Below are 21,256 nucleotides of genomic sequence, written 5' to 3'. Positions count from 1 at the left end.
GCCCTCTGCTGTCCTTCAATCTGTAGCGTCCTCCATTTCCACTATTCATTCAGAGCCTCTTCCTGGATGAGACGTGCTGCTCATGTCACTGGGGAAGATTGACAAATGAGGACCCCAAGAGAAAGTCACACGAGCTCAAAGCATTGCGTTCATCCTGGAGCTTGACAAGCCCCGTACAGCTGACTAAGGGAGATGTTTAAGGAAGTAGCCGAGGTGTGCCGTACTTATAGCCAAATGGCGGTGCATAAATTGAATGCAGCTCAGCACCCACATAGTTATGAATACATTATTAAGAAGTCAAAAAATCCATAGAATCCCTCGTAACAATTTCATTTGATAAATGTTCCAGTAATCGGCATTATTAAAGTAATAGTTATAGTACAATTGTGAGGAGTACAGCATGACAGAAGACGTATCCTACAGAAGAGTTAATGGGCTAACACCAGATATACAGTATGTGGAGGGACGTTGTTCCTCCATCCGTCTCTCCGAGTCATAGACCACGATCTGTCTTCTTCAAACACATTAGTCTTGTAAGATATATTGGGCTACTGACTGCCTTGGTCGCTAACCTTTTCCATTAGTAACCTTAGAAAGGATGTTGTAACCTGGGTGGTACATGTTGGGTTCATGAGTTCTGGCTCAGCTTTGCAGGCGATTGTTGAAGACATTCTCTTGGTTCTTATGAAATGAAAGTAGAACATTAAAGTCTGATTTTAGAAAATAGGCACTTTCTTGGGGTCAAAGGCTAATGACCTCATGGAGGAATATGAAACTGCCCCTAGCCGTTGTGCCTTTCTGCACTGCTAAAACGTTTTGGAAAGCAGCTGAAAGATTCCTCGGCTTTGCAAGGCGTCTTGTTCTGCCAAGTTAATGGCTCGGTATACATCTACAGCGGCAATGATTCCACCACATTAAAGACCATCGGAAGCGTGCCGTCTTAAGGGGCTCTACCAGTAACTCTACCTACCACCACCGCTGATCAGCTTCTGGCTCCATTAGTCTGGAAGGAACTCTTTCTAGTTTACATCATATCCACTTGTAGGACTTATGCATTGATCCCTAGGTTACTTTGAAGGACACGCTCGCAGCGAGAATTGACCTCCTTTCCCCTCTGAGATTGTCAGATATTCTTCAGATCAGATTTGGCACTGCCAAATGTGCAATCATGCTTTCACTCCTCTGTTTTCCAACGTCTACCTGAATGGGACCAACAATAAAATGGTTTAACAGTTCCATTCATGATTGCTCTGCTGTTCTCATGGGAAGGGGAAGATAGCTGCTCGCCTGTACCAGCCTTAAATCCTAGGAGTTTGACTCCTGAGTGGATTATTGAAACATTTTCTCATTTGGTTTCCTAAGGAAGAAATCCAGAAGTTCCTGAGAATCCAAAGTCAAGTTGCCGAACGTACCAGAATCTAAAGAAATCCGCCTACATCACCTTCCTGAGAGAGTCACACTGAGTAAGAGTTTCTGAAAGAGTAAAATTCTAGATACAGCACAATTTTCAAGCGTGTGAGCCTCAACCCGATATGTCTAAAGACGATCGAGGCCCAATTACTTCATATGGCATAGAGCTAACTGTGCTAGCCCTTGATCTTGGTCATACAGAGTCCCAGATTAAAAAGTTAAACCTGTGTCCCATCATTCCTAAAAACCCAGCAAACAAGCCTTTGCAAAGACGTGTTTGTAACAATGTAAAGCGCCTTGGGGGTCATGCCCCCACTCTTGTATGAAAGGGTCAAACCCAACAAGTATAGGCATGAGTTGACGACTGTTCACAGTGGTGAAACTACACATTGGGCATGCAATTACCAGCATTCTCCACCTCCGAAGATTGATGCATCATGAGCACATCAAACCCATACCACCACCCAGCACTGCCAAGTTACAGCAAGAAGGCGAGCCAGCACAATACAAAACAATCCATTAATTCCACATTTCTGATTACGTTCATCTGCTGGTGTTCTGTCCATTGCCTCAAGTTTCTAAATAGAGAAAAGATTTCACGGACTTTACTGTGGAAAAGTTTAGAATTTTTGCGTGTCTGTCGTGATGATATTAAAGAGGGTTCCAGCTATTTGTGGGATTCACCAGTCCAAGAAACGAGTACATGTTTTTCAAACAGGAAATTGCCCATTCTACCTTAATTGCACTCTAATATTTGCTATATATGCGACACTTCGTCAATGCTACTTTTCTATCCGTGCATACTTTCTCCAGACATGACTGTTATGACAATTTATTTTTGGCACTGGTCTTTCTAAAGGGTGCGATCCTTCTCCTCCTTCCTGTGAACCTGTGTGGTAAGAGATACTCAAACACCAAGCCGCCTGGTTTATTTTGGAGTGTTTGCCGTCCCTAAAGGGCAAGTAATGGCAGCAGGGGCCTAGTTGAAAAAAAACGTAGAGGATAAACTGCCTCATCTCCTATTTCCTTGTTTTAGTGGAACCATTGGAACTGCTCCATCGCCCTCTGGTGATTTTGCAAAGATTTCTGAGTTTCTGCTTTCAACAGATGTTTAATTTGTTGGTGAAATGAAGATTGTATGCATTGGCAGGACCGTTACCAGAGTAAAGTGTCATTGATAGGTTCACACCCACCAGCAAAGAAATAAGACTGCAGCAACTGAGTCAGTGCTTTGGGTAATAAAGTGTGTTACAGTCTGTGTTACAGTCTTTTGTTGGTTATGCGTGGGGCTTGCTACCCCACCATGTTAAGACAATTCCTAGCTACCGAAATGTCAACCAAAAAGACATTCCGCCTTTGGTAAAGAGGAATCTCCTTCACGAAGAGCTTTGACGCCTTGTGGTGAAAGCCAAAGCTGATCCACCAACTTTCAACCAAATCCATCACCATCCGGACATGGAACTTGAGGACCATGAACGAGACAGGCAAGACAGCTCAGGTGGCAGTGGAGGTGAAAAAATACAGCCTTGCCCTGCATGGCATCAGCGAGGCCAGATGAGCAAAGTCCAGACAGAAAAGACTGGCTCCAAGAGGAATGCTGCTGTATTCTATATATGAGGAAGAGAACGCCCCACATACTCGAGTAACACAGATGCAAACGCCAGCAGCCATCAGAGATCTGATTGGATGGGAAGCACATGGTCCGAGAGTCATCACAGCGACCTTCCACACAAAGAAAAGAGGATCAACGTGAATGTTACCCAGTGCTACGCACCTACTAAAGACAGCAAAGGAGAGGAAAAAGAAAGATTTTACAACAGACTCCATCCTGGAGAAATTCCTTGAGAGAGACCTCACCATACTGACGGGGACCTCCGTGCCAAGATTGGAAGCTACAACACTCGGTACGAAGAAGTCATCTGCAACCTTGGACTTGGCGACATGAACACAAATGGCTCGTAGATCTCTCTGCCCTGAACAGTCTGGTGAGAGTGATGAGGAGCGGCTGTAGCGTCAGACCATAACCTTGTCGTGGCGAGTCGAAAGCTGAAGAAAGCATGGATGGAATCGACAAACAAAAACCAGCAATATAACACCAGCCTCCTCAAAGATGCACAGAAACGGAGGGAATACTCAGTCACCCTCAGTAGCAAGCTTCAAGTCCTGTAAGAACCAGAGGGCAACAGAGACCCAGCAGAAAGTCAGTGTGGAAATATCAAAGAAACAGTGGCGTTAACCTGCCAGTAGGTACTGGTTTCTAAGGAACACTAGCATGGAGAATGGATCTCCTCCGAGCCGCTCCGCAAAATTCAAGACAGAAAGGAAAAGAACGCTGCTGTCAACACCAGCCATACATGAGCAGAAAAGCGAACGCTCTAGGTGAATACACCAAAACCCACAAGAAAGCAAGGAAAAACTTAAGAGCAGACAAGCAAAGTTTTATCAGTGGTCTTGCCACAGAGGCCCGGAAGCAGCAAGCCATGGAAACTTGAAAGAACTCTACGACATAACAAGGAAACTCTTCGGCAGATACAGGAGGTCAGAAAGACCTGTTTAAAACAAAGCTGGAAAGACCATCATGGGTCATGAAGGTAAACAACGAAGGTGGGTGGAGCCCTTTGAAGAACTGCTGAACCAGCCCATGCTGCAGTCTCCACCAGACATACAGCCAGCTGACAGGAAGTAAACCAACCAAGGAAGAAAAACGGCAGCCAAGAAACATCTGAGAAAGGGGAACAGTACCGACAATATTCCTTCAGAGGCACTAAAGGCAGACATTGTAACATCAGTAGCCCTGCTCTACCCCATGTTTTCAAGGATCTGGGCAGATGAAAAGGTTCCATTAGACTGGAAGGAGGGGTATCTGATAAAAAACCCCAAGAAAGACCGGAGCAGCTGCGCAAACTATAACAGGGTAACTCTTCTATCAACCCCAGGCATAGTGTTTCACAGAGTCATCCTGAACAGAATGAAGGAACAAGTAAGCCCTCAGTCAGGTCAGCAAGCTGGCTTCCGCAAAGATAGATTCTGCACAGACCAGACTGCACACTGCGCATTATCATTGGGCAGTCGATGGAATGGAACTCCCCCTCTATGTCCACTTCTTCGCTTGGAGGAGGCATTCAACAGCCTGGACTTTGAGACTCTTTGGAAACTCCTCCGCCACTAGGCGTGTCAGATACATTTATAAGAGTCATCAGGAGCTTTTAGGAGGGAATGACCTGCAAGACAGTCCATGAAGGACAACATACAGAAACCTTCTAAGTGAGGACTAGCGTCCACAAGGATTGTTTTCTCTTGCCTTTTCTCTTCCTGCTGGCTGTAGACTGGATCATAAAGGCATCCACAGCAGGGAGAAGGAATGGAATCCAGTGGCCACCTTGGACACTGCCCGACGGCCTGGACTTTGCAGACGACCTAGTCCTACTCGCCCATACCCATCTGCAGATGCAAGAGAAGACTAAAAATGTGGTTGCCACGTCAGCACCACTTGGCCTCAACATCCACAGTGGAAAAACCAAGATCCTGAAGGTTAACACGGCCAGCACAACTGCAGTTACTCTTGTGAGTAATGCACGGGAAGAGGTTGAGCTTTCACCTGCCTCGGCAGTGTCTAGACCAGCAGGGCATCACTGACACCTGCCTATGTCAAGGAAAGACCCTGCAAAGTAAGGGCTGCCTTCATTGAGCTGAAGAGGATCTGGAGCTTCAAGGAGCAAACGCTGCAAACCAAGATCATGCTTTTTAACACCAATTGATTGTTCTATGTTGAGCAAAACCTTAGAGGACAACAGTGAACACCACTAATAGAGCCCCGACCTGTCTAAGGGAAATTCTCCAAAACCGCTGGTCAAACCCCATCAGAAAACGACTTATAGCAGCAGACTGTCCAACTCTCCCTGCTCATGAAGATATCCTGGAAAGATGCAGGGGCTGGATGGGTCACACCCTCCGCAAGCTCGCCTCAAACACCACCTGGCAAGTCCTGACCTCTCAAGGGGAAAGGGAAAGAGGAAGGCCAAGAAACAACTGCATAGGCCTCAAGGCCGACTGCAAGTAGATGGATTGCATCTGGAGTCAAATTGAAAGAAAATCCCAAGATAGAGATGGCTGGGGAGTCCTGGTAGGTGACCTATAGCCCAGGAGGGGAAGTAGGCATACGCAAGTATAGACTTTTGTGACAATGGTTGGGACTTGGACGCAAGTCGCCCAGTGTCCTGGGTGATGCTGTCAAATTGACCTGATGTTTTATCCAGCTCCACTTTGCGTGCTGGGACGTTCAGGATTATACATAAAATAGGAAATTAGAACCACATTGTCAAAATAGTTTGCAATTTCACACAAACAAAAGTATATAATGAGCCGCATCATTTCGTACTGGGATTCTAGTAAAAAGCAGACACTGTTTACTGTTTCAAAGGGTTTGGATGACGTTCTGTATAAGCTTTGGTCATGTTGGCTAAAATCTTCCAAGCAGCATTCAGATTATAAGCCTGTTCTTGCCGCGTACTCTGATGCCTAATTGTTTTTCTTGTTCTTTTAAACAGCTGGCCGCTCTGAGGCATGAAATAGAAATAAGAATGAGGAAGAGTGTGAAAGAAGGACAGACTGTCAGTGCTGAGGTAAGTAGCAATTATTTGTGTGTCTGAGCCCCGGCAGACTGCTCCTTTTATCTGTAATGCTTCGGATGCCCCAATATTGCCGATTATTGCAGCGGTCTTAGAATTGTGCTCTCGTACTGTACCTCTGCTGAGTAAGCAGACTGCGCCTTCAGAGCTTGTTTTGGGGATACTGTGTGGCCAACGAGTAGAAGTCATTGCTTACCGCATGGCTCGGAGTCTATTTTCCAGATTTTGGATGAGAAACCTGGCCCAGAGCCTGGATTTCGACTTTGAGTGACAAACATTGAACATACCGAGACCTCTGTTTGTTTAAACCCGTCCACCTCCAATGTGCAGATGCAGATCGAGGACCACAGTTGATGTGCTAAGAAGGCAACCCACGTATTGGTCTTAAAAAACCCTTCTTGTTCTAATCTGTCACTTCCCCTGCCTTTCAGCCCTGTTCCCAGTGTTCCCCTTGGAGGCTCCTCACACTGTACAATGCGGTGTGACGAGTCTCCAATCACCACCTTATCAGGTATAGTGTTCGATTTCCCCTAGCTCAGGCTGTGCTCTGTAAATATCTGTGCATTCCTCCGTACATATCTTTAAGATACAAAACTGCAACATAAAAAATCGTGCAGCGATGCAGCTAGGATGAAAGCAGAGACACTAGTGGTGACTGAGGTCTTGTACAAGGATGCTGCTTCTGAAGAATAGACCGAGAAACACCAACAGAAACCCGGTACAGTTACACAAAGCGCCTGTTTATGCTCAGTAGTATGCGCATCGTTAGTTCTTTCCTTCCGATCACATGAGGTGACAATTTTAGGGAGTTTTGAACTCTACATAAGCATCATTGGATCCGAGAATATGGAGAATTCCTTTGATGAGCCTCGGAGTACAGGGTTCTGGACTGTGCTGCATAAGGAGGTTTCAGTTCTGACCTGCTTGTTCTGGTTGTGTATTGTAAGTTCCAGGTGAGTGTGGACTAGGTCAGTATATTGTCAAAGTAATCTGATGCTATTGTGTGAACCGCTTTGGATAGGATTTGTTGTCAACTGTTTGTCGCCCTGTTTTCAGTTGAGAGACACCAGTATCGCAAGGTAGATGCTGGACAAGAAAGTCTTGGGGGCGGGACCGCCCTGTAAGAAGAGTTGCACAAGCTTGTTTTGGACGTACTTCGTGTTGCACTGTAGAAGCTCATTTGTCACAATCTTTTACTGCTCTTTCAATTGGCTGAACAGTGATACCAAAAGGATAATCTTTGTATGGGGTAGGTAATGTTAAGTGTCAGCCTAGTGAGCTTGGTAACTGCAAATCTGGGAAAGTAACCTCATACCATGCTCAAAGCACACAGCTGATATTCAAATACCCTAAACGGGCGTTTGTGAATTGCTATAACAAAGAGAAAAATGGGTTCTTGGACACTGGGTTGAAATGTTTGGTGTGGTAAGAATAAATACACCCTGTAAGTAAAGCCAGATCTAGGGAGTAGTTATTTAAACACATCCCGTCTACACCAGTGTTTTTGTGATGCGTTTTCTTAATATATCTTCGGTCCTCGGAAGTCATTCTGAGTTCTTGAAGATGTTACACTCCAGAATCCTCGATTAGATGATCTCCTAATGAATAATTATATTACATTGGAATAAAGAGTACCCAAATCACGCTCTGCATTTATAGTTGCGCTCCGATGAACGTGAACATAGCTCGATCCTCAATTCTATACATTCTTGTGTTTTCAGACAATTTCCCTGAGCGTGAAAGGGCCCGGCCTTCAGAGGATGGTGTTAGTAGACCTGCCTGGCATCATCAGTGTAAGTACTCTGCTGCGGCTGCTAAATGCTTCAGCGTGCTGTGGGAATAGACGGGCTCCTGACTTGTCTCTCTCTTTGCTGCTGCTGAGTGCCTCGGCGTGCTGTGGGAATAGACGGGCTCCTGACATGTCTCTCTCTGCTGTATCTTTTTCTGAAGACTGTGACTGCTGGCATGGCTGCTGACACCAAGGAGACCATCTTCAGCATCAGCAAGGCGTACATGCTGAACCCCAATGCCATCATTCTCTGTATCCAAGGTAACCCCAGCTATGTCCTGATCTACTTTGAAGAATAAGCCTTTGGTGAAAATGTGTTAATTCAGTTTCTTATCGATGCCTGGTACATGTTTGTTCTATGTCAGTAAGCAATATGCAGCGTTAGCTCAGAGGTAGATGTGGCCTGTAATCTTCTAAACACTTCCTCATGCAAAGAAGATGCAGGTTGATCACCTGTGGTGAGAAACGAAGTACCTTGAACGTACATTATGTAAAGGAAACTCATGCACTGATCTACCAGTTAGTGGCTTTAAAATGCGCAGTCATAACTCCGGCAGTATGTAGTAGATGAAAAGGATAGGAACGATATCAAAAGTTAATATTTACACCTAGTAAATTCACCATCTGATAGAGAGAGTCTAGCTGCAGATTCCTTAACTTAGAATATTCCCCGGGCGTCAGACTGGATCTGGAAAAACATTTTCCCCAGCAGTACCTCTGCACGCCGGGGCGGCACCGTCCGGCTCCGTCCTGATGTCGTCCACGGAAGTGACGTCAATGGAGCCATATAGGCCCCCCAACTCCCCTGCGTGCTGACGTCAGTTTTCTTCTTTTCAGCGTCCCAACGCGGATCTGGAGAAGCGGTTACCTCTGGCCTGTTTTTGATTTTCAGGCCTTCTCGACGCCTTTTGGCGTCTGGGAACAGTGTGTGATGCCTTCGGGCTTTAAAACGTGAGACTCTTGTTCGTGGAAGATGTCGGCGATGGATCCACATACAATCTATATGTGGTGCTTGGGCGAGCACCACAACTCGGAGGAGTGCGCCGGCTGAAGCCGAAGTCCTTGCGGGAACATCGCATGAAGTTGCTGACCCACCGGAAGTATCGTTCAGAGCCCCCACGTCACCGGTCTCTTTCTCGTGCTGGGGGAGCGCTTCGGGACAGGTCGCGGAGTCGTTCCTGCGGACGTCGTTCTCCTGCCACTGGTAAGCATAAGAAAAAAGTTGCAGAGGTCGCCGACCTCACGCGACGGTGGGGCCCGTTGCTCCTGATCTCTACAGAACACGGATCCTGAGGAGTCGACCCCCACCTACCCGCCGTTTCCTGGCGCTGGGGCGACAAGGGCCCAGATGGAGGCCTATTCTTGGGCCTTGCTGTCCATCTTTGGGTCACCCCCGCTCCCTGGCGCGCCTTCAGGTCCCATAGAGGGGGTTGGGGTTCAGATTGGGGCTTCGCCGGCGGGTTCTCCCTCAACGCCGGTCGAGCACCCTGACTCCGATTCCGGAGTTGCTGCTTCGTCGGGGCTTCCTCCTCGCACGACCAAGCCTTCCAGGTTGTCTTTGCACATCCCTGTGTGGCTCCCTGCATCGACGCCAGTTGCGGCTGCAGCACAGCTCTCGCCCCTCAGTTGACTCCGTTCCTCACCACAGGTTTCCACCTCTGTGGAGGTCCCGTCGACGCCGGTGGACGAGGCTCTTTCTGGGGCTCTCGACGTCGAGTTGACGCTGTCTCAACGCTGTTCGACGCCGGTGGTCGTGTCGACGGCTGTCCCCCGCCGGACGGTGAGGCTTCTTCGGGAGCTCTCCACATCGAGCTGACGCCGGTGCCCTCCCCAACCATTCCTCGGTTGGTGAAGGGTGGGGAGGATGCTACTGAGGAGGCTCGCCACCCCCTGGTTTGTTTTGTTGTCCCCCGGACCAGGCCCCCCTGTATTGGCAGGGCCTTGGATGCCCTAGGGCTGTACAGCCACTGTGTTTTGGTGGCAGGATTAGCCTCATGCCATCCCCTGTGGATGACCTATTGTCGGGAGCAAAAGTAAGCCAAGCTTATCTTGGTTAGTAGATTACTAACTCGGTGGGATTTGGTGCAGGAAAGAGTGTGGGAATTCCTTCTTTCGGAACTAGGGTCCTCCCTCACCCTGCAAGCTAGGTGTCATTCTTCATCATATGGACCTGCTCCTCGTTGGGTCGGCGCTGCAATACCCAATGGGTAACCATGAAGGGGCTCTTTATCTGAGATCTTTTGTTCCTTGTCGTATGATGCAGTGTGGGTGTGTGGGCTGAAATGTGTAGATGTTTTGTAAGGGTGATTTAAAAGAAGTGGGATAGTCCAAATAAATATTTTATTCTGGCTGGCTATCCACCTCGTTAAAATATATCGAGTGGCAGCATATCTAACTCTAAGATTTAGTTTAGGCTATGTTCAACTCTCCAGGTCAACATGTTTCATGCCTGTTGGTCAGACGAGGAGCATGTCCATATAATGAAGCATGACACCTAGCTTGCTGGGTGTGTGAGGACCCTAGTTCCGAAAGAAGGAATTCCCATACTCTTTCCTGCACCGATTCGCACCGAGTTAGTAATCTACTAACCAAGATAAGCTTGGCTTACTTTTGATCCTGAGCATATTCTACGAGAGGAACTACATACCTTTGGTTAACATGATCTGAGCGGGCATTTATGTTGGACCTCTATAAATAAGCCCACAAGTGTCCCTATTTTTGTTGAACCGATGACCTGTTGTCGCCGCCTCGAATGGCCACGGTGGCTAGTGCCGAGTTTGTGAGGGCGGTTTGCAGGGCTACAGACATCTTACAACTGCGCCCGACCCCCCAGTCATTGCCCTCTGATTCCTTGCTGGAGTTCTTCCATCAGGGCAGCGTGGACATAGAGCCCTTGTTGCCTTTTGGGGGCTTGGGAGAGGCCCTCTTCGGGGGACCCGGTGGATCGTGCCATTGCGCATCGACATCGCCCAGCTCCAGATGATAATATCTGTTTGTCCCTTTATCCTAGGGCTCAGGGGCCGGTGCTTCAGGCATCTTCGGGCTCGTTGCCTTCTGCCCCTCCTCCACTTGGGAGTCTGGCTGGTTGGAGTCTTGTAGCCGCCATGTGCAGGCCTTCGATCCCTGAACACGCCTTGTGTGTTTGCACGGGCCACGCTGCTCTTTGGGACTGGGTCGAGCTCCCCTCCTCCCTTCTCTAACGAAGGTTCCTCAGTCTGAACTGGATCGGTTGATTCGTGACGGGCAGGAAATGGCGCATTTTTCCATCCGATCAGCCATGGACACGGTGGGTCGTGCTATGGCCCGGTCCGTTGCTCTGCATCGCCATGCCTGGCTTCGCGATGGATGTTTTCCTGCCAATGTCCAGGAGCATCTTCGAGATTTGCCCTTTGATGGGACCTACTTGTTCGACGAACATGCAGACTCGGCGTTTCAACGTCTCATGTCTGAGTTTCCATGAGTTCTATGTTCTCTACTCCTTGTGTGGATTTGAGTTTGGTTGCAGGCTTGTCACTGCTTTAGTTTCTTGTCCTTGTGTGGACCTTGTATTTGGTTGCAATCTTGTCACTGCCTTGTTTGGTAAGTGCCTTTATTTGGGTTCAAGTCATCATTACTCGGACTGTGCGGCTATTCACCGGCTTACCTTTCTTTTGCTACAGCCTAAGAGCTTGTCTTAAGAGGTGTCCCTTGCTTGTAGGGATGTGCCATACCCTATGTCGGGTACTTGTTAGCTATTGTATAGCTGCTGCAACGGGAAGTTTCAAAGGCTTCCGTGGGGTTTTCTGCAGCCTGCTTCTATTCCGTCTCTGCTGTGGGTTTCCTGGTTCGCCCAGGTCTTTTGACTGGTGGGACGCCCCGCTGCTAAGCCTCACAGGTTTGGGGTTATCCTCTACGGGTTGGACCGTAGCCCTCTTCTGCTTTCTGCTATGCCTGGCTCTCCATGGCATGTTCTTTTGGCTTCGCTGTGCTCTTTCTGCCTGTCAGCCCGTGCCCCTCGAGGTTGTGTCGTTCTGTTCCACCCCGGAACAGTTTCACTGTTTTCTATATATACACCCGATGTTTTCGCGGTCACAGGGTGTCCACGGTGTTCCTTGCACCTCTGTCCTGGCTATGTTCTCTTCGGGCCCATTCCTGGTGTGGGGATGTGTTTGTGTCTTCTCTCATGGCTCGAGCCCAGTGGAGTTTTTTGTCTATAGGCAGTGGACTGTCCGCTAGTTACGTCACTGTTGTGCGTTGCCTAGTTTTCTCTTTCCATCTTTTCTCCCCTGGCAGGGACTCCGGTCCCTTTATTGCTTGCCCCGCTGAGGGTTAGCAGCTTCAGCCGCTGGGCTGTTGCTGCGGTTTATGACTCGCTGTGGTCTATGTTCCACTCGAGATCTTTCGCTGGTTGTGGTTCTCTGTCGCCACTGCCCGTGTTAAGGCTTCTTTTCTGTCTACCTTCTGTCTGTGTATTTTTCACTCTTCCTCGTGAGGTGTGTGGTCGGTATCCCCGTTTGTCTCACGAGAGGCCAGAGTTCCTTCCTTGTTGACGGGATGCAGTCGCTTTTGGTTATCTTGCCATTGGTGTGTCCCACTCCGCACTGGTGCTGTTGGCACCTGCTGTGGAATCTTACCCTGCGGCATGCTTTCTGGGTTCTTCCCCCTGCTTCAAGGGGTAAAGCTTACTGCATGCATGTTTACTAAACTCCACGTGTCTGGTGTTAGGGTTCCTTGCCCCCCCCCCTCTCTCTCTCTCTCTCTCTCTGTCTCTCGATCTCTATATCTCTCTCTCGATCTCTCTCGATATCTCTCTCGATCTCTCTCGGTCTCTCTATCGGTCTCTCTCTCGGTCTCTCTCTCGGTCTCTCTTTCTCTCTCTTGATCTCTCTACTTCTCTCTCGATCTCTCGACCTCTCGATCTCTTCCGCTCGACCTCTCGACCTCTCTCTCAATCTCTCTCTCTCGCTCGACCTCTCTCTCGCTCGACCTCTCTCGCGCTCGACCTCTCTCTCTCGACCTCTCTCTCTCGACCTCTCTCTCTCGATCTCGATCTTTCTCTCTCGATCTCTCTCTCTCGACCTCTGTGTCACCTACCGGGTTTTTTCCCCTGGCTCTCCTTCACCGTTGGCGCCTTTGGGTACGGTGGACGGCTCGACTTCCTGATACCTCAGTCCTCTGGTTTTTGCATAGGCGTGGTGTAGGGTTCATGGTACCCACTGTCTCTAAGTGTGCATCATGTCATCCACATGCATGTTTCTTCTGGTGGCCACGGTTCTGTATATCTAGGCATGGTGATGTTGTTCCCTCACCTTCCTTTTTTTGGCATCCTCTGTCATGTGTGCTTCGTTTGTCTGCTCTGACGCTGACCTACTGTCTCTTCCCTCCTTGGGACGGTGTTTATTGTGAATCCTTGGGTTCTGGTGTTAGGTAGCACTTCTTTTTCCAGAGGTTTTTCACATTCTTCCATCATGCACTGGCCTTCTTGGTTCCGTGCTTTTCCTTCTTTTATTCTGCCTGGACGACTGTCTTCTCATCTGTCTTCTGCAGGATGATGGGATGATGGTGCCTTTGCCTCCCCTTCTCATAGCTTCCCTGCGGAGCTTCATGAGTCTGTCGGCCGTGCTGTCATTTGCTGTCCCCACTGTGTTTTGGTCAATGTTATTGACTAATTCCTTCTCTTGGAACTTGGTGGGTTTTCAGTGACAGACCTCCCTCCAATGGGGTATGACTTTGGTATCTATTATAAGTTAAGGAATCTGCGGCTAGATGTCTCTATCCGATGAACGAGTTACTTACCTGCGGTAACGATGTATCTGGTTGAGACACAGTGTAGCCGCAGATTCCTTAACGCCCACCCATCCTCCCCGTTCTGCGACTACCTTTCAGGTGGTGTTCTGCCTACATGCCTCCTCGCAGGTGGTCTTGGCCGTCTTGAGGGATGCTCTGGCTCGCCTGCGTCTGGGGCACGGTGTGTAGGTCTGTTCTAGTGCATTTTTCTATTTGGGTTGCACGCTTTTACTTATCTCTTGCCCTGAGGTTTTTGGCATGGAGATCCTATGTTCCTTCCACTCTCCCTCCGCCTCTTGTTTTGCCTCCCATTTCCTTGGGGGCCCCTTATGTTTATGCTCATAAACTTGGGTTGAGGTTTTATTCGTCTATGATCCTCTTCATAAGTTATTGTGGGTCGCGTGGTACACGTGCTCTGTTACTCACTTGATCATGATGCCTTCCAGTTGGCTGAGGGCAGGGACATCTTCTAGTTCTTTATAGTTGTATAATTCATGTTTGAAATTTCACAACTCTACGTATTTATTATAACATGCAACAGGAAGCATAGATTTGAATAAGCCCTGCTCATTTGTTCTCCCGATTCATAGTTTGTGTCTGTGAACCCTTTTCTATTAGCTTGTGCTCCTTTTGGGGATTTGCTGATGTTTTTACCGTTCTCTTAAAGATGGATCCGTGGATGCTGAGCGTAGCATCGTCACAGACCTCGTCAGTCAAATGGACCCTCAGGGAAAGCGGACGATCTTTGTGTTAACAAAAGTGGACCTCGCTGAGAAAAATGTAGCGAGCCCAAACCGGGTGAGTGCGCATGTCTCCTCCGTATGCTGAAACTGGTCAAGTGGGGGTTGTAATATGCTGTGGTGTTAAAGTGAATGTAAGAACTTCACAAAGGTCTGTTTTGTCATGACTTTGTTTATAGCCTTGCCGTACAACAAGGGATCTTATGTTTGTGCTGATGTGTTGCGTTTCTCTCGGTCTCCATAGAAACCAGGCTATTTAGTGCGGATGTCCTGTAGCGGGCTCATCTCAGATGTGGGCTGTATGATCCCAATGAAGATCTCGTACGTTTAGAGCAGGAAATCTAAACTGGGCGATTTCCACAGGAAACCAGTTTTCCAACTCTGGCTTTCAGTTTACTAGTCAGTCCATTCTAAGAGAAGTTGTCTGGGTTTGGTTGGTTTAGGTCATGCACCTGTGAGCAAACGGAGCACGGAAGCCTGTAATGTCTTTGGCATATCGAGTTGTGTGGTTACTCTGCGCACAGTTGATCAAATAATGTTTTTCTCATATATTATTATGATAGTTTAAATTGGTAACAAAAGGTGCAACATTTACCTTCTTACTTAAACAGCATTGTACATAGTCCCGACCTTGCTGACCTCCTCCACCTCCTTTATTCCAAGGAGAAGCTGCGCCTGGGATCGCTGCTCTCCGACGCCTGCAGGGCAGCCGTTTAACGCTTACTTAACGTAACCGATCACTGACTTTAATATTGTGATCATTATCACGTACTTTTCAAAGATCCCAGGACATAATATCCAATTTATATCCAGATAGGATTTATTGCTTGCATTCTCTAGACAATTTCAATTTTATTCTCCAGTATTGGGGTATCTTTCGTAGATTGACATGCTTGAATCATTCCCCGTCATCGAAGTGGCACAACGGGGAATGATTCAAGCATGTGAATCTATGAAATATACCCCAATACTGGAGAACCACAGTTTACAGGTAAGCAACTTATTTTCACCTCCAACAGGAGGCAACAGGTGTAACTTGTTAAGAGATCCTGTGGGCGCGCGCCCCAGACCTCCGTAGCTGGTCCCCAACGGACCGCTGTGAATGAAAAGACTAACCAGGGTCAAGCTATGAATCCTTGGACTCTTGGAAGCCCGATGTTCTTGCACATCGTGACGGGTGCCACCGTTCTGCTCACCACGGGCCCTCCCAGCGCAGAGTGGATCCTTGTTGCACAGCCGTCCGATTGTCCTGAACACTCCACAGCAAACAAATGCTGGAACATTTCAACCAGTCAGGACAGCTGAAACTCTTTGACTTTTTTGGTCATATCGTCTTCTCAGCCATACTGTGGGCATTGCAATCCTAGTAACTCAATCTGTTGGGACCTCGTCCCTTCTGTAATTAGGCTGCAGCTTGTGCAGTGATTTAGATTTCACAGCCGATGGAGTCAGATGGGAAGTCCTTGCTCTTTCAAATCTGTTTGAAGAAACTAAACATCAGGTTGTTGACATATCCGCATTGCCTCAGCGACCTTGTGTCCTGGCAGAGCGGAGTCGCCTTTATTGAGGCCGGCCTGTTGTGCGGCTGGACACCAAGCTAATATGAGAAACAGTCACAGGAGTAGATGGATATGTGTCTGTTCAGGACCAGGGTCTAAAGATTGTAGCAATTTATCATTACAGGAAAGAAACATCATTTCTTTAATCGCTCACACGGCAATGTATTTCTTCCCCTTTATCTGGCTTTTGAAAGGCCAGTGTAGTTTTTTCAGCAGAAAGAGCATCTGGAGTTGTAGTGACACAAACTCCTATAAGCGTGGAATGCTCCGATGTGATGACAAGCTTAAACATTGTAAAGTCACATAACTTTCAGCTCACATTTTGTTCATAATATTGTAGATTCAACAGATAATCGAAGGCAAACTCTTTCCAATGAAGGCGTTGGGCTATTTTGCCGTTGTCACAGGAAAAGGTAAGTTCCAGTGTCCGCAAAACAAATATTGCTTGAGATAATGACGTCCCCACGTCAACTGATGCCACTTAAACAGTTTTTTCTGTTTCTAGGGAACAGCTCTGAAAGTATTGATTCCATAAAAGACTACGAAGAGGAATTTTTCCAGGCCTCTAAACTTGTTAAGTAAGCTCTTTCTTGTGTTTCTTAGGTGTGCTAATGTTTTCATATTGTTTTGTCTCTCAAAGTAAGCAGCTTGCCATCTAGTGGCCTGGATGACTTCCTACAACAGAGTTGCATGCCCGGTGTTGTCTGACAACACTTAAAGCTTGTCCAGGGAGACTCATGAACTTTAGAGATGTACTCACCAAAATTATGTAAACAATTTCTTCTGTGACATTTCCCTTTCTCTTCTTTTCTTGCCCACCATAAAGGTTTATTGGCACTTTTCTTGGTATCATTTTAACCACCAAGAACTTTTTATGTCTTTATAATAATAATAATAATAATAATCCACATTGCCGACGATACTCAGTTGGTGCTCCCTTACCAAGATCAGACGAAGGCGGTGTTAGACCTGGCACCTTGGCGTGAGTTTCCCTTCCACTTTTTGCTGTTGTGCCTCCAATGTTTTGATGGTGTCTGCTACTCAGGGCACTGCGCCACGGCCAACCCGTGCCGCAGTGCAAGTGCTCCCTACTGTAAAGTGTACATATGATTGATGTCCATGATTGGTTCATTGGATTCACTGTTAGTCCCTAGTAAAGTGCACCAGGAGTGCCAGGGCTTGTGAATGCCAATACTGCTAGTGGGCCTGCAGCGCTGGTTGCGCCACCCACAGAAGCAGCCTTAAAATGTGTCTAGGGTCTGCCATTGCAGAACCTGCGTGCAGTCTGGTACTGTCACCCTGGCTGGGCAAGTGCACACACTTGCCAGCCCCTAAACCTTCCCTTAACCTTCATATTAGTCACCCCTATGGTAGGCCAGAGGGCAGGGTGCATTGTAAGTGTAAGGTAGAACATGCCCTGATGTGTGTGGCATGTTCTAATAGTGAATTACTGCCAAAGTCGTTTTTCACTATTGTAAGGCTACCTGTTCCCTTCTAGGCCAGATGGGCTGCTGGAATTATTACACTCTATAATCCCAGCAGGCTCAGGGAACATGGTAGAAAGTCGTGTTTAGTATGCCTGGACTCAGAATAATAAAATACTTCTTTTAGTAAAGTTTATTTTAATATCCTGTGTTTGCAAATGCTACTTTTAGAAAGTTAGCATTTGCTTGCCTAACCATTTCAGCCCGCCTCTGCTTGGATGTGGATCTGACTGTCTGGTGTGTGTGAGTGACAGGGCTGGGAGTTGACAGGTAGTGATTAGCAGGAGGACCCCTTAATGGGTGGTGGGAGTTTCCCCTGAATGATGCATCAGGCTGTGCCCCTGCCACCACAATGCTGGCTCCGCCCTCCTGGGGAGCGACTGATGACTCAGCCTGCACCTGGCCCAGGAAGGACCGAAGCTTGTAAACAAAGTGCTCAGGCCACTCCTGCCCTCTCAATGCCGGCTCCGCCCCCCTGGGGAGCGGCTGATGTGCCTGCCCTCACACTGAATGCAGAAGTCATAAGTACCCACAACAAGTACTCAGAGACTGGAGCAGTTATGCAGAGGCCCCCCTGGCTTGCTAGAACAAAAGAAACTGGGTATAAAAGTAGGAGCCCTGCTCCTTGTAAATTAGATCCTGTTTGTGCTACAAGAGAAACTCTGCCCGAAGAGAAGGACCTGGAAGGACTACAAGGAGGAGTGCTGACTCTGGCCTGTGTCTGGTGCCTTGCTGCCAAAGGAGAGGAAGAGAAAAAGACTACAAGAGACTTTTACTTTATTTTGAACTTTGTGCCAAACTCTGCTAAAAGATCTCCAAGGGCTTGCTGCTGAACTTGCCCCCTGACCAGCGCTCCAGGAACAGTGAGCGCTAACCCCTGACCAAAGCATCTGCTGTGTGTGCTGCTTATCGCTGCAGCGCTGTCTGAGGAAGACGAGAGCATCAAGCCCCCTGCACACCGTGACCGTGGGTGAGCAGATCGCCATAACAACGTGAAGCCCAGCCCGCCGCTGGCCTGAACACCGTGACGGCATCTGCACCTGGCCCCACGAGAGCAAAGTAACGGAGGACCCGTCCGGTCCAAGCACCGGAGTCTACTGGGCACAAGCGCCGTAGATTCCCCCGCAAAGACGGACTGCCGCCCTTGTCATCTCCCTCGCTATCAGCGTCTGGCCTGCTGCCCCGCTGAAGGGACATCACCGCGACCGGCACTTTGGCTGGGTACGTCCCGCACTTGGGGACCGTACTGCCACTGCGCCACACCCAGCCGCCGCCGTCAGGACGGACGAGAAGACTGAGTGAAAAGGACCTGTGCCCCCATCGAGCACCGCCGCCCTGGGTGACCCGTGACCTGCTGCCTCGAGCCGCAGCTCGCATCGCCCGTCAAGGAAGCAACGCGACGTGGGACAGCTCCCCCTTCAGCCGCCCTCTCCGAGGATCACCACAAGAAGTGAAAGGTACTGTCTTTGCCCCCTCCGCGGCGCGAGCGTCCTGCAATCTGAGCTCGCACCGCGCGGTCTGATCTCAGGCACCCCGGGAGCCTCGCAGCTGCTGCTTGCTTGGCAGCGCGAGCCGCCCCAGAGTCAGAGGCGCGCTCTGCTCTTGGCCCCCGAGGCCCCGCCTGACGCTTTCCGAGGCCCGCGGCCCCCTCTCCCCGAGTCGAGCCCCGAAGGGTGACTCATTTCAAGAGCGGAGACAGCGGGAAGCGCCTTGAAGCGCTATAAGACACTGGAACCTTTCTAAAGCTGGGCAGAAGGCCCGAAAGACCGCATTTATTCAAGAACTGTGCCTTTTTCATAAAGAGTAACTGGAACCTGCATTTGAAGTAACCAAGACTGTATTTACAAGCCTGCTTGAGATTTATATAAAGAACATATATTTTTACAAATACAGTTTGGTGTCATTGTGTGGTGGGTTGGTGGTGTTGGTGTAATATTGCAAATGTTTAACCCTACATGCCCCAGAGATTAGCCTAAGACTGCTTAAGCCACACTACCTAGAGGGTAAGCAGAGGTTGTCTTGAAGGTAACCCTCAGCCCTGACGAGGAAGGGAGAGGCCCTGCTTGTCGCCAGTGTTGCACTGCGCCAACCAGAGACTCCCCCTTCCTACATTGGACGCAGCGGTGGGGATTCGCGAATTTACATTTGCAGTGTTTTACCTTAGCTACTGACCATTGCATAGTGATTACAGTCCAGTAACTTAGCCACAGACTTTTTGATTTTTTAATTTTGCTAAAGAAGAAGATCCCTAGTGTTGCAAACATGCCTGGCACAAACAGCATTGATGGAGGAGAGTCCATAGCCTCTAGTGCGCAGGGGCTAGAATGGGACGCATCAAAGCTGGATGACTACACAAAGAAGCAGTTGAGTTATTTTTGCAGGAAACTCAAGGTTCCACACGCAGGATGCAGAAACAAACCTGAGTTCTACAAGGCCATGAGAGCCTGGATTGAATCTAGGAAGGCACCTGAGGATCAGAATGCACCTGTGGATCCTGTGGGTCTGGAAAAACCAGACAGCGTTCTTAGCTTTGGCAGAGGCCTGTCGCCAGAGGAGCTGGCAGACAGACAGGCAACCAGGGATCATGAGATCAAGATGGCAGAATTGAATTTGAAGGGCCAAATGGAGCTTGAAAGCAAAAAAATGGCTCTGGAAGAAAGAAAGCTCCAGTTTGAGTATGATATGAAAATGAGGGAGATGAGTCTAAAAGAGAAAGCCTTGGATCATCCTCCCTCTGGTGGCAGCACAACGCCGGTGCAGGTAGAGTCAAGAGTGCACATCCCCAAAGATGTAGTTAAAGAGTTCTTTAAGGGGGATGACATAGGACAGTGGTTTAGGGCATATGAGGTAGCCATGCTTTCCCACCGGGTCCCTGAGAAGGATTGGGGAGCGGGGTTATGGGGAAGGTTCCTTAGCGAAGGAAGGGACACCCTGCTAGATTTGCCCACTGAAGACCAGAGATCCTATCCCCATATGAAAGAAGCTTTAATGACCAGGTATGGGCTTACCCCTGAAATGTATAGGCAGAAGTTTAGGGGGTGTAATAAGCGGCCTGGGAATACGTATGTGGAGTTTGTGACTTTTTTTTGCAGAGCACTGGATGGTTGGGTGAAGGGTAACAAAGTGAATGATTTTCAAGGTCTCTTTGATTTAATTGCATGGGAGCACTTGTCTGATCAATGTTTTCCTGAGTTACGCCAGCACCTGATTGATAGCAAGTTGTCCAACCCGAGGAAACTTGCTGAGGAGGCGGACCGCTGGCTCAGCACCAGGGTCCACAAGGGTCCAGTGGGAGACTCCGCCAAGGGTGGGCAGGGTCCCCAGCAGAAGAGTGGGGGGGACAAGGGAAAACAGAAAGGGTTCCAAAAAGGCCCCCAAAGTAATCCCCAAGGGGACCAGCAGAAAGGTTCTCAGCCTCCCCCACCCCCTAAGCAGAATGGGGCCCCGACAGGTCGACCTGTTCCAAAGGGGCCCTTCAATTGTTACAAATGTGGTGACCCGGGGCACATAGCCAGTGACCCCAAGTGTCGCCTGTTTGGAAAACCAGCACCCACTGGTGCTCCGCCCCGACAAGTGACCAGTGTTCACTTAGGAGAAGAAGTGATGGTCCCGGGGGGTGGAGATCCTGTTCAGATGACCCTAGTCTCACTAGGAGACAGTGAGATGGTCCCTACAAGCTACCTGCCCTCTAACACTAAAAAATATGGGCAGGTGGTTACCATCAATGGTAAGAAAGCTGAGGCTCTTAGAGACACAGGAGCCAGTGTGACTGCAGTGAGGCATCACCTGGTGTCTCAGGAGCAGGTTGTACCCCATGCCTACTGTAGGGTTGTCAACGCTGACAATTCAGAGAGTCAGTGTCCGATGGCTCAAGTTCCCT

At 48.7% G+C, this 21,256-nt stretch overlaps 1 protein-coding gene across 4 annotated transcripts in view; it reads left to right on the top strand.

Moving 5' to 3' along the window:
* The window catches only part of OPA1 (OPA1 mitochondrial dynamin like GTPase), a 253,853-nt gene that overhangs the window by 81,853 nt on the left and 150,744 nt on the right, over positions 1 to 21,256 (top strand). For all 4 annotated transcript variants that reach the window (XM_078666567.1, XM_078666565.1, XM_078666566.1 and 1 more), the window contains 6 exons: positions 5,958 to 6,032; positions 7,760 to 7,831; positions 7,989 to 8,088; positions 14,261 to 14,391; positions 16,233 to 16,305; positions 16,398 to 16,470. In XM_078666567.1, coding sequence (XP_078522693.1) covers positions 5,958 to 6,032; positions 7,760 to 7,831; positions 7,989 to 8,088; positions 14,261 to 14,391; positions 16,233 to 16,305; positions 16,398 to 16,470 — 524 coding nt within the window. The remainder of the gene's footprint in view (positions 1 to 5,957; positions 6,033 to 7,759; positions 7,832 to 7,988; positions 8,089 to 14,260; positions 14,392 to 16,232; positions 16,306 to 16,397; positions 16,471 to 21,256) is intronic.

This window comes from Lissotriton helveticus, chromosome 11 (genome assembly GCF_964261635.1).
Source record: "Lissotriton helveticus chromosome 11, aLisHel1.1, whole genome shotgun sequence".
Classification (NCBI taxonomy): domain Eukaryota; kingdom Metazoa; phylum Chordata; class Amphibia; order Caudata; family Salamandridae; genus Lissotriton; species Lissotriton helveticus.
The sequence above is the reverse complement of the archived record's forward strand: the minus strand, read 5'-3'. Positions and strand labels throughout refer to the sequence as shown.